Consider the following 16,233-nt stretch of genomic DNA (forward strand, 5'->3'; position numbering starts at 1 on the left):
GGGGACTCGTGGTTAATACTATACTTTTGTGTGTTTCTAACCAACTTAGACTTTATTCTTATATTCTTTTTACTGTGAATAATTTTTGTTTTCTTTTATTTTCGGATAACTTGGTACTCTAGTATTGTTGTCTCTAGTGTATGCAGGGCACAATCCATACTAGGAGCACAACATCATCTGAACCCCTCCTTTTTGACCCTGAAGTTGAGAAAACTGCCCGTAGAAACAAAAGTAGAAGGAGAAGATATGGCCGCCAATCCAAATGGTCATGGTGATGGCCAAGCTAGACGCACCTTGGAGGACTATTCTACATTCTCAGGGCCTCTTCACTTTAACAGCATTTCTAGGCCAAGAGTTAATGCCGCCAACATGGAGATAAAGCCTGCTCTCATCCATTTGGTGCAGAACAATCAGTTCCAGGGCCTTTCTCATGAGAATCCGTACAATCATTTGGCCACCTTCATTGAGATATGTAATACTGTGAAGATTCATGATGTTCCTGATGAAGCTATAAGGCTGAGCCTGTTTCCATTCTCGTTGGTAGGAAACGCCAAGGTGTGGTTGAATTCTTTTCCTGAGAATAGCTTCACGGCATGGGAGGACGTGGTTGCCAAGTTCCTCAACAAATACTTCCCACAGTCAAAAGTAAATAAAGGAAAGCAGGAAATCTCATCTTTTCAGCAAGATGGTAGTGAAACTTTGAGTCAAGCATGGGATAGGTTCAAGGGCTTACTACGAAAGACGCCTACTCATGGGTTTGATGAGCCTACCGTCCTGAATATGTTTTTGGGGGGCCTTAAATCCCAAACCAAATTAATGTTGGATGCCTCAGCTGGAGGAAACATCAGATGGAAGACACCTGAAGAAGCACATGAGCTGATAGAGAATATGGCTTCTAATGACAATGAAGTACAAAATGAAAGGGCTCAACTCCAACAAAAAGGTGTTTTTCAACTACAATCTCAGGACGCCTTGTTAGCTCAAAACAAAATAATGACCCAACAACTCGAAGCTCTCATGAACAAGCTCTCTCAACTCCCTAAAGAGCTCCAGAATGTTTCGCAAGCTCAACATCAAGGTTGTGAGCTATGTGGTGGAGATCATACAAATGGTCAGTGTGCCATGCAAGCCAATTTCCAAGAGGTGAATTATATGGGTAATCAAGACCGCCAAGGTAACTACAACCAAGGATGGAGACCTCACCCAAGCATGGGCCAAGGACAAGTTGGGCCATCAAACATACCACCTCAACAACAATATCATCCACATCCCTCCTTATCTGACAGGACCTCAACGTTAGAGGACACTCTTCAGCAGTTTATGCAAGTGTCCATCTCCAACCACAAGAGCACTGAAGCTTCCATTAGAAATCTGGAGATACAAGTGGGTCAACTTGCTAAGAAGCTCGAGGAAAAACCTGAAAAGAATTTTGTGGCCAACAATGAAGTTAACCCTAAGGAGGAATGCAATGTCATTACAACAAGAAGTGGGAAAGAGGTTGGGGTTGATTACAAGAAACAACTGCCAAATAAAGAAAACAGAAGCAATGAAGATGAGATTCAAGCACACAAGGAAATAGATCAAGAGATTGTTGGGAGAGAAGAAGAAAATAAAGGAAAAGAAAAAGAGAAAAAGCAAAAAGAGAAAGAAATAGTGAAACACCTCCCTTACCCAAAAATCCCATCTACTAAAGGGAAGGAGAAACAGTTGGCTCGGTTCAAGCAAATATTTGATCAACTTGAGATCACCATGCCATTGACCGAAGCACTGCAACAAATTCCTGCTTATGCGAAGTACATGAAGCAAATCCTCAGCAAGAAGAAATATTTAGATGAGGAAACAATTGAAGTACAGGGAAATTGCAGTGCCATCATGCAGAAGACTCTTCCTCCAAAATTTAAAGATCCGGGGAGTTTCACCATCCCGTGCACCATTGGAGACCATGATATAGGGAAGGCTCTCGTTGACTTGGGGGCTAGTATCAATCTGATGCCCCTATCTATGCTTAAGAAGATTGGTGGTCTTGAAGTCAAGCCTACAAAAATGATGCTACAGCTGGCGGACAGATCCATCAAGTATCCGTATGGTGTCGTGGAAGATGTGGTGGTCAAAATAGATAAACTCCAATTCCCGGTGGATTTTGTAGTTATGGACATGGAAGAAGATGCAGAGATACAACTCATACTTGGAAGACCTTTCATGAAGACAGCAAAGTTGTCATTCATGTGGAAGAAGGAACAGTGAAATTAAAGGACCAAGATGAGGAAGTAACTTTCAACGTCTTTGGAGTTGAGCAGCAAAATCATGAAAAAGAGACTAGTATTGAAGCCACTGATGAAATTTTATCAATTACTAGTCTAACAGAGAAAGCTGCCAAGTTGGTCAAGAGGAGCCTCAGCTGTTTATCCCCAAGAGTAAAGAGAGAGGAAGAAGAAAAGGAAGAAGAACTAGTTCACCAAAATTCTGTGAAAGCAATCAATGAGCCCAAACATGGCAAACCAGTGAAATTCAAGAATAGGTTATGGGTCATCAAGAACATCAAGATAAATGGAGTACTTGAGATAGAGGCTCCATATTCTAGGAGAGTCAAGTTGGTGACTAGGAAATTACTGAGAGGATGTTGGTGTCATGACAAGAAGAGGCACTGCAACATCAAGAATCAAACTTGAGCTTAATGATGTCAAGCTAATGACGTTAAACAAGCGCTTACTGGGAGGCAACCCAGCTTTCTAACCCTCTCTCTTTGTGTGATTTTGTTATTTGAGTGTGTTTTTATTGTTTGAATTTGCTTTAGAATGTTTTGATTTGATTTTGTTATTTTGGAGCATGTTAGTTTCAATTGTAGTTTTTGTGTTGTTAATGGTTAACTAGTGTAATGTTGAGTTTTATTGTGTATTGATGTGTTTTAGAATTGTTCAATCTGTTTTTATGTGTTCTAGTGTGATTGTGTATGTTGTGATTGGTTATGTTGAGTTTAGGTATGTTTAAAGTGTAAAATTTGAAGCCTTGAGTTGTAGAAGAAAGCTTTGGAAGTGTGCACCTAAATTGGCATTCTTGCACTCAATTTCAATCCTTATGGATTTAATCAAGTTTGTATAGTGAAAACATGTTAATCTGGGCTGAATTGAGCATCAAGAAGTGCCAAATTCCAAAAATCGTAGGTGTAGTTGTGAAATTCTACAAATCTGCAATCTGGTATGGCGCTCCAGCGCCCTCTGCTCAGGGGCGCTCCAGCGCGCTCAGCACGAATCCAGTTTTCTGGCATTCTGACCCATAGCTAGCTCCAGCGCCCTCTGCTTAGGGGCGCTCCAGCTAGCTCCAACCAGACCAGATTTTTCAGCAACTCTATTTTTCTCTTCTGCTTCAAATTTTTCATGCTCCAGGCTGTGTTTTGTGATTTTTCTTGTGTATTTTGTGTGCGTTTGACCTTGTGAACTCATGATCATGTGATCTAATGATTGTTTGTTACAAATACATACATTGTGAGCTCACATTTGCAAACTTTATTTTCAATCTTTTGTGCAGAAATGACTTCTTCATCCAACTCCAAGAGAATAAAAACAAACGCCGCCACAAAGTAGAGATGTCAACAGAGGAATATGCGACCCAAGTAGCATGGCTTGGGGACCAACCCAATTTATTGGGGGAGGTGGTGCAGAAAATGAAGGAGTCTGACAATGAGCTACAAATCATGAGTCACAGGACCTTTTATTTTGCTTTCTTTTACTTGGGTTACTAGTTAGCTTTTGTTTTTCAATTTTAGTTAAGTTGTTTTAGTTATCTGGCTTGATAGACTGTGCTGAACCATGATGCTTATGCTTGAATATGAAATGATTTTTGAGATGGTTCAAGTTAGTTCAAATTGTGGTTGCTTTCTTCATGAAAATTATGAGAATGCTCTATGTTTAATTGCGATCAATATTTATGGCAGTTGCTTCATGATGTTGTGGAACCTTGAGTTAATCTTGTGAGATGTTGTGCCTTATATTTTTCTTGTAAATGCTATCATGTTAGATCACAATTGACTTTGCCTGAGTTTCTCTGAATTGAATCATTTGCTTGCTTGTTGGACATGATCAAGGTCATCTTACTCTTCTACCTCTTTCACATGTTCTAAGCCAAATTAGCCAATACTAACCCCCTCAACCTTAATGAAAGATGTCTTCCCTCTTTGAACCTCAAGTCTATTGAAAATTCCTTGATTTCCCTACCTTGAGCTTAATAGAGCAATCATTTGTACTACAGGAGAATGGTTTAAGTTTGGGGGAGTTTGTTTAGTATGGGTGTATTGAGAAAAATAGAAAAGTAATGAAAAAGAAGAAAGAAGAAGAAGAGGAAGAAAAATGAATTCTTTGAAAAAGAATTGGGAAATGAGTTGAGAAGTGGTTTATCCAATTGTGAAGCAAAGAGAGAGACTAATAGAATATCATGAAGTAAATTGTTTTATCTCTTAAGCTCAAGGTGCTTATTATTCAGAAAAACCATGTTTCTTTCTTAGCCCAACCACAATACAAGCCAATCAAAGTCCTTGTGATGCTAACTTGCTTGTGAATGTGTTTAATTTGGTTGAAACGAAGGGCAAAGTTGATGTGTGTGACATTGTGATAGTAGAGTGATAGATACACATCCTTATACACTAGAGCATTAAAGTAAAACACTATCTTGAGTGAGGATTGGTTCTACATAATTCAGTAAAGCATTCTGCCATGATTGTTGATCTCTTATAAACTGTGACATTTGATTGATTCAATGTATTGTGAGCACCACAGTGGAAGACTAATTTGTTATACATTTTCAGTTGTTTCAAGTTAAGCAAGCATTGTGAATTCGGTTGTGCTTTTGAAAATTTTGTTGTGTTAAAGACAAATACCTTTTGCTTGAGGACAAGCAAGGTTCTAAGTTTGGGGGTATTTGATAATGCTAATTTTTACCACTATCTAAGCATCATTTTAGTAGCAAAATCAACTCCTTTATAACTTATAACTTGTTAAATCCTCTTCTTTTGTCTTGTTTTCTAAATAATTGTATCTTTGGCTACTTTGATGTGCTTTCATCAATAATCCCTTATTTTGTAGCTAATAATGAGCTTGGAAGAGTCTCCAATAATGTCTAAAGCTGAACCAAGCATGAGAAGCAAGCAGATCTGCAGAAAAAGTGAAATTGATGCAGTGCTGAAAAGTCAGGCCCAAGCCCCCCCTGGCTGAGGGGCGCCCAAGCGCGACTGCACCAGGGCCAGTTTCTGCACAGAAAAGTGACCAGGTGCCAGTTTTGTGTGCTGGTCAGGCCCAAGCCCCCCCTGGCTGAGGGGCGCCCAAGCGCGACTGCACCAGGGCTAGTTTCTGCACAGAAAAGTGACCAGGTGCCAGTTTTGTGTGCTGGTCGCGCCCGGGCGTGAAAAAGGGGCGCTCGGGCGCGACTTTTTGCGAGAAGCTTGCGCCCGGGCGTGAGAAATGGGGCGCCCAAGCGCGACTTTTTCCGAGAGGCTTGCGCCCGGGCGCGACTGAGAGGGCGCCCGGGCGCGACTTTTGCTGATGTGTCAGATCTAGCTTATTTAACCCTAAAACGCGAAGGGGTTGGGATCTTTGGCTGCCCAAACACGATTTCTCTCAATTGGAGCTCTTGGAGGCGAGCTAGGAGCTGTGGAAACAGTCCTTCTTCAACCTTGGGTCTTCCTCCTTCTTCCATTTCCACCATTGTTGTAAGCTTGAGCTCTCCATTCATGGAGAGCTAGTTTCATTATTGTTGGGGGATTGATGTAGCCACTGAAATCTTATGTAAACCACTATGTTTTGAATGGATTTATGCCTCTTTCATTGATTGTTAGTGTTTAATTCCTTTTCTTAATGCTTGTTGTGAAATTGCTACCCATTACATGATTTTAGGGTTTGCTTGATATTGGAAAATGTTGGGTAAATCTGGACTTGGATTAAACACCTAAAGGAAATAGTATCTAGGAATAGAGCTAGGACCTTTGGTTGTCTTAAGATCTCAATTCTTAATGCAGAAATAATTGTTAGGTCTTCCAAGGGATTAGAACCTAATAAGGAAGTCTAGGCTCTCTCTACCAAGGAATTGGGTTTGAGTAATTTAGTAGATTGACATTGGCATATTAATGAAGAGGAAGTGATTTTCTATACATAAGAGTGAAGTAGGTGAAATCATACCCCCAACAATACCATTTCATATCATTTCTAATCTTTCCATTTCCAAGTGTTTGAGTATCTAAGATCACTTTTATCAATTATGTTTCATGTTTACTTTAATTGCACAAAAACACAAATTATGAAGCATTCTTTAGTCTAAGTTAGTTGGAAATTATACGATTGTTTGGTGACACGAGTCTCTTGGGAAACGATATCCGGTCTTACCGGTTTTATTACTTTGAACGATTTGGTACACTTGCCAGAAAGTTAACAGTGTTGTACCAGGTCAAGAGAATAAAGTTTGTAAACTTTTAAAATCTTTGTATGGTTTGAAACAAGCACCAAAACAGTGGCATGAAAAACTTGATAATGTTTTAATTTGTGATGGTTTTTCACCTAATGATGCTGATAAATGTGTGTACTCTAAATTTGAAAATAGTGATTGTGTCATTATATGTTTGTATGTGGATGACATGTTAATTTTTGGTACATGCAATGAAATTGTTGCTAGAACTAAACTGTTTCTAGGATCGAATTTTGAAATGAAAGATATGGGTGAAGCCAATGTAATTTTAGGTATTAGAATCATAAGGAAAGGAGATAGTATATTACTATCCCAAGAACAATACATTGAGAAACTTCTTAAGAAGTTTGGGTTTTATGATCTGAAACCAGTGAGTACCCCTTATGATGTTAATTCTAAATTAATGAAAAATAAAGGAGAATTTGTATCTCAACCTCTGTATGCCCAAATAATTGGGAGTTTACTGCATTTAATGAGTTTTTCAAGACCTGATATTGCTTATGCAGTAGGTAGATTGAGTAGGTACACTCAATGTCCAAACCAGGAACATTGGGATGCACTTGCTAGGCTTATGAGATATTTAAGAGGTTCAACGGATTATGCCATTGAATATAGTGGATTTCCCGCTGTACTAGAAGGGTATAGTGATGCTAACTGGATTTCTGATTCAGATGAGACAAAATCCACTAGTGGTTATGTATTCACACTTGGGGGTGGTGCGATTACATGGAGATCAGCCAGACAAACCATTATTGCAAGATCAACAATGGAATCTGAGTTTGTCGCTCTTGAGATGGCTGGTAGTGAGGCTGAGTGGTTGAAAAACTTCTTAGCGAACATTCCATTAGGAATGAAACCAACCCCATCGGTATCTATACACTGTGATTGCCAATCGGCAATAGCTATAGCTAAAAACAAAAATTACAATGGAAAGAATAGACATGTTCAATTGAGACACAATTTGGTGAAGCAGCTGCTAAAGAGTGGAACAATTTCCATTGACTATGTGAAGTCAGAAAGGAATCTAGCAGATCCTCTGACAAAACCCTTGGGAAGAAATATGATCTTAGAAACATCGAGGGGAATGGGACTTAAGCCACTGGCAAACAAACAAGTGATGGTAACCCAACCTTTGTGATTGGAGATCCCATGAATAAGGTTCATATGGGTAAAAACAAGTCACTTGTTAGTTCTGATAGCACTAAATTGATTTTAATCAATTATGTCCATTCCTATGGTGTATGAGAAAGTGCTAGAGACTGCATTTTGAGAGGTTAAACTTTGTCATTAAAATTCTTTATGGTGAAAGAATTTTAGCCTAAACAAAGTTTTTAATGATTTTCATATCCCTTATGGGTGGTGTATGATTTGCAGCATACACTTGATGAAATCACCTATATGAGTGTCAAGTGGGGCCGCTTGCATGAGATCTTGGCATGATCTCTAGAGCACTCATGAATACCGGGCACGCGCATGGCCTAATTAGCGCAACACAGCGATAACAGCAAGAATTGTGGGGGTGTATTGTGATTGATAAACCTCTAACACACGTCAAGTGTTTTTGGTTCATATAGCTTGCTATACCAACTACACTGAGTGTTAAGTTTCTTGATCTAAGACTGGTTCATATAGCTTGCTATACCAGCTCTGATGCATTACATCTTATGAGACTCAGGATATAAATACTCTTATCTTATTTTAATCTTTGATTATTCATCAGAACAAAGATTTGCGCTATTGCTTTATACAATCATTTTCCAAGTTTACACAAAGATGACATACCTTTCTTTTGAAAAAGGATTACCTGCAAAAATGAGAAATCACTTTTGAGACAGAACTATTTGGGTCAAAGACATTTCATTTTCTTTTGCAATATGTGGGGGATTGTTGTAAAATATTAATATTATTGCAAAAGAAACGTTTGTTTTTGAACGTTGGCAGAGAGTTCGGTTTCTCATTTTGCCACATGCAAACATTACTTTATTTCTCTTTTGGCAACGTTCCATTCCTTTTGCAACGGTGCAAAATCCACTTTTGGTTGGCAACGTTCATTTGGCTTTCCAACGGCATTATATATTTGTTCTATAAATAGAACAACCATTTTCATTCATAATAATCATCATAAAAATTCTCTTCTCTCATTCTCTCATTCTTTCTCTCAATTTTCCTCTCCAAAACTATCCTGAGTATAAACTAGAGAGTTTCTTGCTAGTTCTGTGATCCTCGAATATTATTCTAGAAGTTCCTGTTGTATCCTGGGGGACTTGCGCATACACCGCAGATAAGTCCTTAAGGACAGTGAATCTACACGCCTCAGGAAATAGCGGTTCAAGTTTTTGTCAGCACAATTTACTACAGTATGACCGTAAGACGTATCCAATTATATCTTGTATGATCATCAACAATATTAGGAAAATATATGTTTATGGATAAAAGCCCCAAATATCGACATGTATAAGATAAAAAAAATCATCAGTATGTGATAAGAATAACATATTCTACTTTTATCATAATGTATATGAGAAAAACTTTGTTTAACGTGATTAAGAACCTTACTAGAAGGATGTCCTAATTTACAATGCAACAAATTGATATTATATTTATGTTTTTATGTTATGCAACAGAGATATAAAACCTGTAGAGACCATATTGAAAACTAGCTTGTCCCATCGTCTTCAAAGAATTCATTTTTTTTTTTAAATTGACAAACATTTTGTAAGAAAAGGAAGTTGAAAATTGAAAGATGTTATAAGACGTTGAGCATAAATAATGTTAATGGTGAATTCGAATATGTATAAAACATTATATAGAACCAAGTGTTTTTTGAGATGAATATTTCCAACATGTTGGCTATGACGTGAGTATTGTTGGGTAATTTTACATTTCAGGGTTTACTTTTATAAAAGATTTTTGTGTAACGTTGGTTCATGTGTAAATGATCCAAGATAAACCAGTATTCTTTGCCTGGCTCACTACAAGAAATAATTAAATTATCGATGGAAAAAGTCTGTCAGAAAAAATTCTGCTGCTTTCTTTTTCATATTAGTCGATTTTACTTTCTTGAGATCCAATAGAAATCACAATCTCATTATATAATTTTCCAGTGCCAAAATTTTCATCATCTTGTGGAGGTTCTTTATGGCCTAAAACATGCTCCTAGAATATGGTACAGCAGAATAAATGATCATTTGTTAAGCTTGGGCTTTCAAAAGAGTCGATCTGAAGCTACATTGGATGTCAAGCATGCTGATGTGAATATTTTAACCAATTCTTTGTATGTTGATGATCTTTTGGTGCAGGAACAATCTAACATTGGTCTTATGACCTACTTTCTGGACATGGAAATCATTTAAAATACGAATGAGATTTTTATTTGTCAACAAAAATATGCAAAGGAGATTCTAAAAAGGTTTCAGCTACATGAATGCAAAAGAATGAAGCTGATAAAGTTGATGAATCGCATTTTAGAAATTTGGTTGGATGTCCAGTGTATCGTACATCTGCAAGACAATGGGTATCAAGATTCATGCATTATGCCAATGAGGTTCACTTGAAGGCAACAAAATGAGTTGTTTTGTTAGATACATCAAAGGGACTAATGGACTTAAATACTAACATGTAAAAGACTTCAAATTATACCGTTCTCTTAATGTGTTTTGAAAGAAGCAACAGGTTGTATTTCAGTCAATTGCTAAAGTTGAGTTTCCTATTGCTAGGGTAGGGAAAATGAATTGTCATGAACTGCACTATTAAAAACTGCACTCAACTAAAAACTAGTTTGTTTGAACGAAATTCAACTGAAAATTAGTTGAGATGAACTGAATTGAACTATTTTTTGTTTTATCAATCTGGACTGAGTTGCGCTTATGAACTAAACTAAATTGTTATGTATTTTAATATGTTTTTGAACTGCACTAATTTTGAACTTAACTACACAATTTTTGAATTGAACTGCACTAATCTTGAATCAAACTACAATATTTTTTAATTAAAAAACTAAAAAAAGTAGTATTTATCCACTTCATTCATAATATAGGTTTTTCCATAAAAACAAAATTCAAAAGTTGAGATGAGTCGATCTCAATCGAAATTTGATTGAGTTGGCCTTGGTCGAAAATCGGACAAATTTGGTTCGAACAGCCACGACCGAAACTCGTTTAATTCAGTTGGAACCGAAAATTGGCCAAATTTGGCCAAGTTGGCCCCGGCTGAAAATTAGCCGAATTTGGTTAGGACGGTTAGTATTGGTTGAAAATCTGTGGAATTCGGTCGGAATGACCACAATTTATCGAGATGGTCCCGATCGAAAATTGGCCGAATTCGGACACAACCAAGATTCAATCGAGTCAGTCCTAACCGAAATTTGACTGAGTCAACCCTTACTAAAAATCGGCCGAATTCAACTAGTCAACTTTGGTTGAAATTCGAACAAATTGGACCAAGTCGGCTATGAGGAAAGTTTGGTCTAATCAGCAATAGCCAAACTAAAGTGCAACTTTAGAGACTTTCAAACAAGTAAAAGATACAAAATAAATTAGTTTTAAGTTAATGAGTAATTAATTCAACTATTACTTTTTCAGTTTTCTAAAACTGAACTATAAAATAGTACAGTTCAATTTTTATTTATAAATAGTTCAATTTTTTTGTTCAATACAGTGCAGTTCATTGATAGTTCAGATATATTAATTTGCTCATCCTAACGGTTGTAGTAGCTTTGAATCAAGTTATTTAGAATATTTTAATAAATTTGTATCTTTAAGCAAGATAAAAGCACGAATGTTTTTGTTGATAAAGAAGAATCGCAATTTCGATTTCACATAATCTTGTGTTTCAGGGGAAGAAGAAGCTTTTTAATGTGGACTCGTTTCACTTAAGAGAATTTAAAAAGAGTGGCTATCCACACAGTAGGTTTGACTTCCCAAGGAAGAAACAAGGAGTTTGCAAATGGAGGAGGTTGACAATGTGCCTTTAGATGTTTCATACACTTAGGAATCTTTCATATTTGTTTCATTCTGAACAAGTCAAATTTATTCTATTTTATTAGCTTCGGTGGACTAGTTATTTCCTACTATTTTTCGCGTTTATTAATCATCTCTTGCTTCAAATATATTTGGGTTGAAGAAGAGACAAACATCCACAGTGCAGTATGTTGTGATCGGTGTAATTTCGCCCCACCTTTGGCCTCGGTCAAGCTGTCATATGACAAAACAAAAGGAATGAGACAAAAGATTGACAACTAGGTAAAGAAAATGAGACAAACTAATTCTTTTATTAAAAAAGAAAAGCAATTGAGAATGTCGACAGATAGGAAACAAAGAACTGAAAGAAATTTGAAGAGTTCTCACTCACCACATTCATCTTCATCATTAGAGATATCAAGACCTTTTTTACTTCATGAGCATTACATTTAAGAGAATCAATCTTTAACTAGGCATCAAAAACAATAGTGTGAAGGTTGTAGCATAAAAGGGGTGCCAAAAAATGTCTTGCTTGTTTGGGTAAATGTGAAAAATGATAGCTATTGAAAATTCAAACATTTTGACCAAATTGTTATTTATATTCTATTCCATTATTAAGCCGAAACGATTGTAACTAAAAAAAGGAATATATTGAGTTACGACAGAAATCATAGTACAAACCACCAAAAAAAAAACAGAAATACACAATTATTATGAAGCACAACAAAGCATAAGAGACGATAAAGAGAACAAGAAAAGCATAACAAAACCCTGCTTATTTTGATCTTAGATTTGTTTTCTTGCACCTAAAACCATAACATGATCCTATATGGTGTGAAGATTTTGAAAAGATCTATATAACTGATGTGGTGTTTTATTCGAGGCAAATTAAGCATAGCTAGCAACACCATAGTACTAAAAGGAGTAAGATTTTGAATTTTGAGTATCTAAAGAGATAATGGGTTTGCTTGAAGCATCACAAAGGTGGCATGCAAAATGGTTTTCTGGAAAGGTTCTCATTGCTGTGCTTCTTCTTGTGACGGTCTCTGCCGAGAACAACAGCTCACAGTCCAATGACAGTGTAGGAGTTCATAACAATGCTAAAGTATTCTACAACCACACTTGGCCGGTAAGAGAATTCACGAACACTCTGCATGTGAATTGGTGTTTGTATGTCTAGAACGTTGAATTTAACTTTGTGTTGTGTGCAGAGTATGAAATTTGGATGGAGAATAATAGTAGGAAGCATAGTTGGATTCCTAGGATCAGCATTTGGGAATATTGGAGGTATTGGTGGGGGTGGCATCTTTGTGCCCATGCTTACTCTCATTATTGGATTTGATACAAAATCTGCAATAGCAATATCAAAATGTAAGAACTATCATTCTGCCCCCTCTATTATTCCATATTAATACGTTTTCATGACAATTCAGACATGATGATCTTGATAATGTCAATAAACTTCACTTTGGAGCAAACAATCCCTTTAAAATGTATATTTATTTATTACATGATTTAAATCTTAATATGCATATGCATATACAAGTATCTTTCCTCACAAATATTTATCTGTGGCACTGACACCACTCATTGCCATTATGTGCCTTTAACTTAGATTTGGGTGCTTCGAAACAGCATTGGCATGATCATTTGCTTGAGATTATGATATATAATATTTTAAAATTTTGTAAAAATTTATAACAAACAAGAAGACATTTTGATTTAAGACAGTAGCCTGACATGGCTATTAGTGTGTTGAGGTATATAACCAGTAAAATTCTGATAAAGAGAAATGGATTGGTTAAACTTTCTCATGAACCATCCAGGACAGTTGACCTCTCCACCACAGTGGTGTTCTAAACATCAAAATCACCAGAAAAGGCAACATGCCCTATTTAAGAAATGGCCATGATGTTATTTGCTTTGTACTAGTTGCTATTTCTCAGCTACTATTTTGAATATAATTCTTTTGAAACTTACAAGGATGGAGTATATATGTAATTTTCTGTTTTTTTGGTGAAGTCATGATTACTGGTGGAGCAACAGCAACAGTTTTCTACAATTTGAGACAGAGACACCCCACACTTGATTTGCCCGTGATTGATTATGACTTAGCACTTCTCTTCCAACCAATGTTGATGCTTGGGATCAGCATTGGTGTTGACTTCAATGTCATTTTTCCTGAGTGGATGCTAACAGTTTTGCTAATAATACTTTTCGTTGGTAAGAATTACAGATCAAGCTTCAAAACTTAGACACTCTTGATTTGCTCTATTCATTTCTTCCCTCTGATGTGATATGAATGCTAAACAGGCCTTTCAATTAAGTCCTTTCTTAAGGGTGTTGAGACATGGAAGCAGGAAACCATTATGAAGAAGGTTAATTAATTTCTTCATTAACCTTCACCCTCGTTTATGTTTCAAATTTCTTTTAAGTTTTGCATTCTGATGATTATGCGTGCCTCCTTGTCATAATTCCAGGAAGCTAGGAAGAATTCACGGATTGATGGTCAGTTGTTTAATACTACTTCTGTTCTACATTTCCTTATATGTAATTGTTTATCAGACATGTCATGCTATTTTTTAATCTTATCAGATATTGCAACTGCTAAAGATGCTGCACATTATATTCAAACAGAAGACCCTGTCAAAGACGACACTAAGGAACTAAAGAAAAAAGTAATACAAAATACCGAAAGTTATTGATTCCATATATGAGCAACGCCTATTCTTTCTAATGAAATCTAAAACCGACATGCAGGTTTCGATGGTTGACAACATTCGTTGGAAGGACCTTGGACATCTTTTCGCTGTCTGGATCATGATACTTGCGTTAGAGATTGGAAAAGTTGGTATCCTATGAGCTATTCGCTCAAAAATTCAGTTTTTCATTTCTTGCATTGGAGGTAATTGATCAACATAATATAATATGATAATATATGCCTCTGTTTTGGAACAGAATTACACAAAAACTTGCTCTGGAGCATATTGGGCAGTAAATCTACTCCAGGTACGAACTACAGTGGGAGAATTCAATTTCTGATATGGCCTCGTTGTTGAATGTGTGCTGCTATACCATCAAAGTCAATGTCATAGTGAAAATTCACTGTTTATTTGTTGTTGTGATTTAGATCCCAATAGCTGTAGGAATGAGTTCATACCAGGCAATGAGACTATACAAAGGGAAGAGAAGCATAGCGTCAAAGGGAGATAAACAACCACGTTGGAGAGTGTGGCAGTTAATTCTATTCTGTTGTTGTGGCACACTTGCTGGCACACTTGCCGGTTTGTTAGGCCTTGGTGGAGGATTCATCTTGGCACCCCTTTTCCTTGGAATTGGAATCCCTCCTCAGGTACCTTTCATTCTTCTTTCTCTCATCATGTTTTTCTTTGTAGATTTTTCTTGGAAACACTCTGATTGGGGAATTTTTCACAAAGGTGGCAAGTGCTACTTCCATTTTGGCAATGGCATTTTCTGCATCTATGGCTGTGGTGGAATATTACCTTCTCAAACGTTTCCCCATTCATTATGGTATGTATGCACGAATGAATGAACATGTGCTTAGTACTAGATAATTTTAATGGACCAAGAGGAGCTTAAATGAAGCAATAACTTGTGATATTTTATGGAAATTTTAATGTTAAAAGTTTGGATATGGTGTTGCAGCACTGTGCTTGGTAGGTGTAGCGACTGCAGCTTCACTTGTTGGACAGTATTTGGTGAGAAAGGTGGTGGCCATATTGGGGAGAGCATCTGTGATAATATTCATTCTGACCTTCACACTGTGTGTGAGTGCAGTTTTACTAGGTAGGTGTAAGATGGTTTTGTTTTGCAGATTGTGTTAAGGAAAATGTAAAATGGTTTTAATTGGTGACATGACAGGTGGAGTAGGAGTTGTACACATGATCCAAAAGATTGAACGCAAAGAGCACATGGGATTTGGAAACCTTTGCATGTACACGGCTAAAAATTAAGGTTCATGAGGCTTAATATTTACAGGGCAGTTTTCTGTACCGCAGTTTTGTATTGTCTGTGGTTAGATTAGTGCTACATTTTTGTATTTTTTTTTAAGTATACTTTTAGTTCACTTGAAACACATAAGTTCATTGTATTAGTCATCAAATTGCAAAAATTGATCCTGTATTTGAGGTATACTTTTTGGTTCACATTTTCTCAGGGAGCACGGCTTTGGCCAGAAGAATATTTGTTTTCTCTGTATTTCTAAATGTATTTAATTTCTTTATTCTTGAAATTCAATCGAAGCAATCTTTGTTTCTGTATGTTTAAGAGCCTGCATGGAATTAATATCTCGTCCTTTAGTGGTTGTTAGTTTCTTAGAATTGTATGTGTTTAAACGAAATCTAAATTCCCAGAATTTGAAAACAATAAAAGAAGAAACTGTAAGAAAAAAAGAATAAAAAGTTGCATTGTATCAGAGGGTTATTCATATTTTATCATTGACAAAGGTTCAATATATATGAGTCCTAGACCTAGTATAAGTAATTAGGATTTATGAACTTCTTATATAAATCAAGGTGTTTTATGACTGCAAAATAAATCGTCACATCACCCATTGAGGACAGTTGAAAATATAAAAATATTTTAAACACTTAATAAAAAAAGAGACTCAATTAAAAATTTATACATTTAAGATAGACTTAAAATTTAATTAACCAGTTTTATTATTGCTGATGTAAAAGCACAAAAACAATAAGGATGCAAAGTAACCCTATACCCCTCCAAGAACTTAATTGAAAAAAAATACTAATATTAAGTAATATTGAGTACTCGATGAAAGAAATTTTTTTAATAAAAATTTAATCGAAAA

The 16,233-nt window shown here is 36.4% G+C and overlaps 1 protein-coding gene across 1 annotated transcript; it reads left to right on the plus strand.

Annotated features, from left to right (window-relative positions):
* Positions 1 to 12,616: 12,616 nt before the first annotated feature.
* LOC128195393 (sulfite exporter TauE/SafE family protein 3-like) lies at positions 12,617 to 15,379 on the plus strand. The gene is made up of 11 exons (XM_052872706.1): positions 12,617 to 12,776; positions 13,428 to 13,628; positions 13,719 to 13,783; positions 13,886 to 13,913; positions 14,001 to 14,083; positions 14,166 to 14,252; positions 14,364 to 14,414; positions 14,536 to 14,757; positions 14,843 to 14,936; positions 15,072 to 15,212; positions 15,288 to 15,379. The coding sequence occupies exons 1-11, from the start codon at positions 12,620 to 12,622 to the stop codon at positions 15,377 to 15,379; spliced, it is 1,221 nt and encodes a 406-aa protein (XP_052728666.1). The 5' UTR covers positions 12,617 to 12,619.
* Positions 15,380 to 16,233: the final 854 nt, after the last annotated feature.

Source organism: Vigna angularis, chromosome 1 (genome assembly GCF_016808095.1).
Source record: "Vigna angularis cultivar LongXiaoDou No.4 chromosome 1, ASM1680809v1, whole genome shotgun sequence".
NCBI classification, from domain to species: Eukaryota; Viridiplantae; Streptophyta; class Magnoliopsida; order Fabales; family Fabaceae; genus Vigna; species Vigna angularis.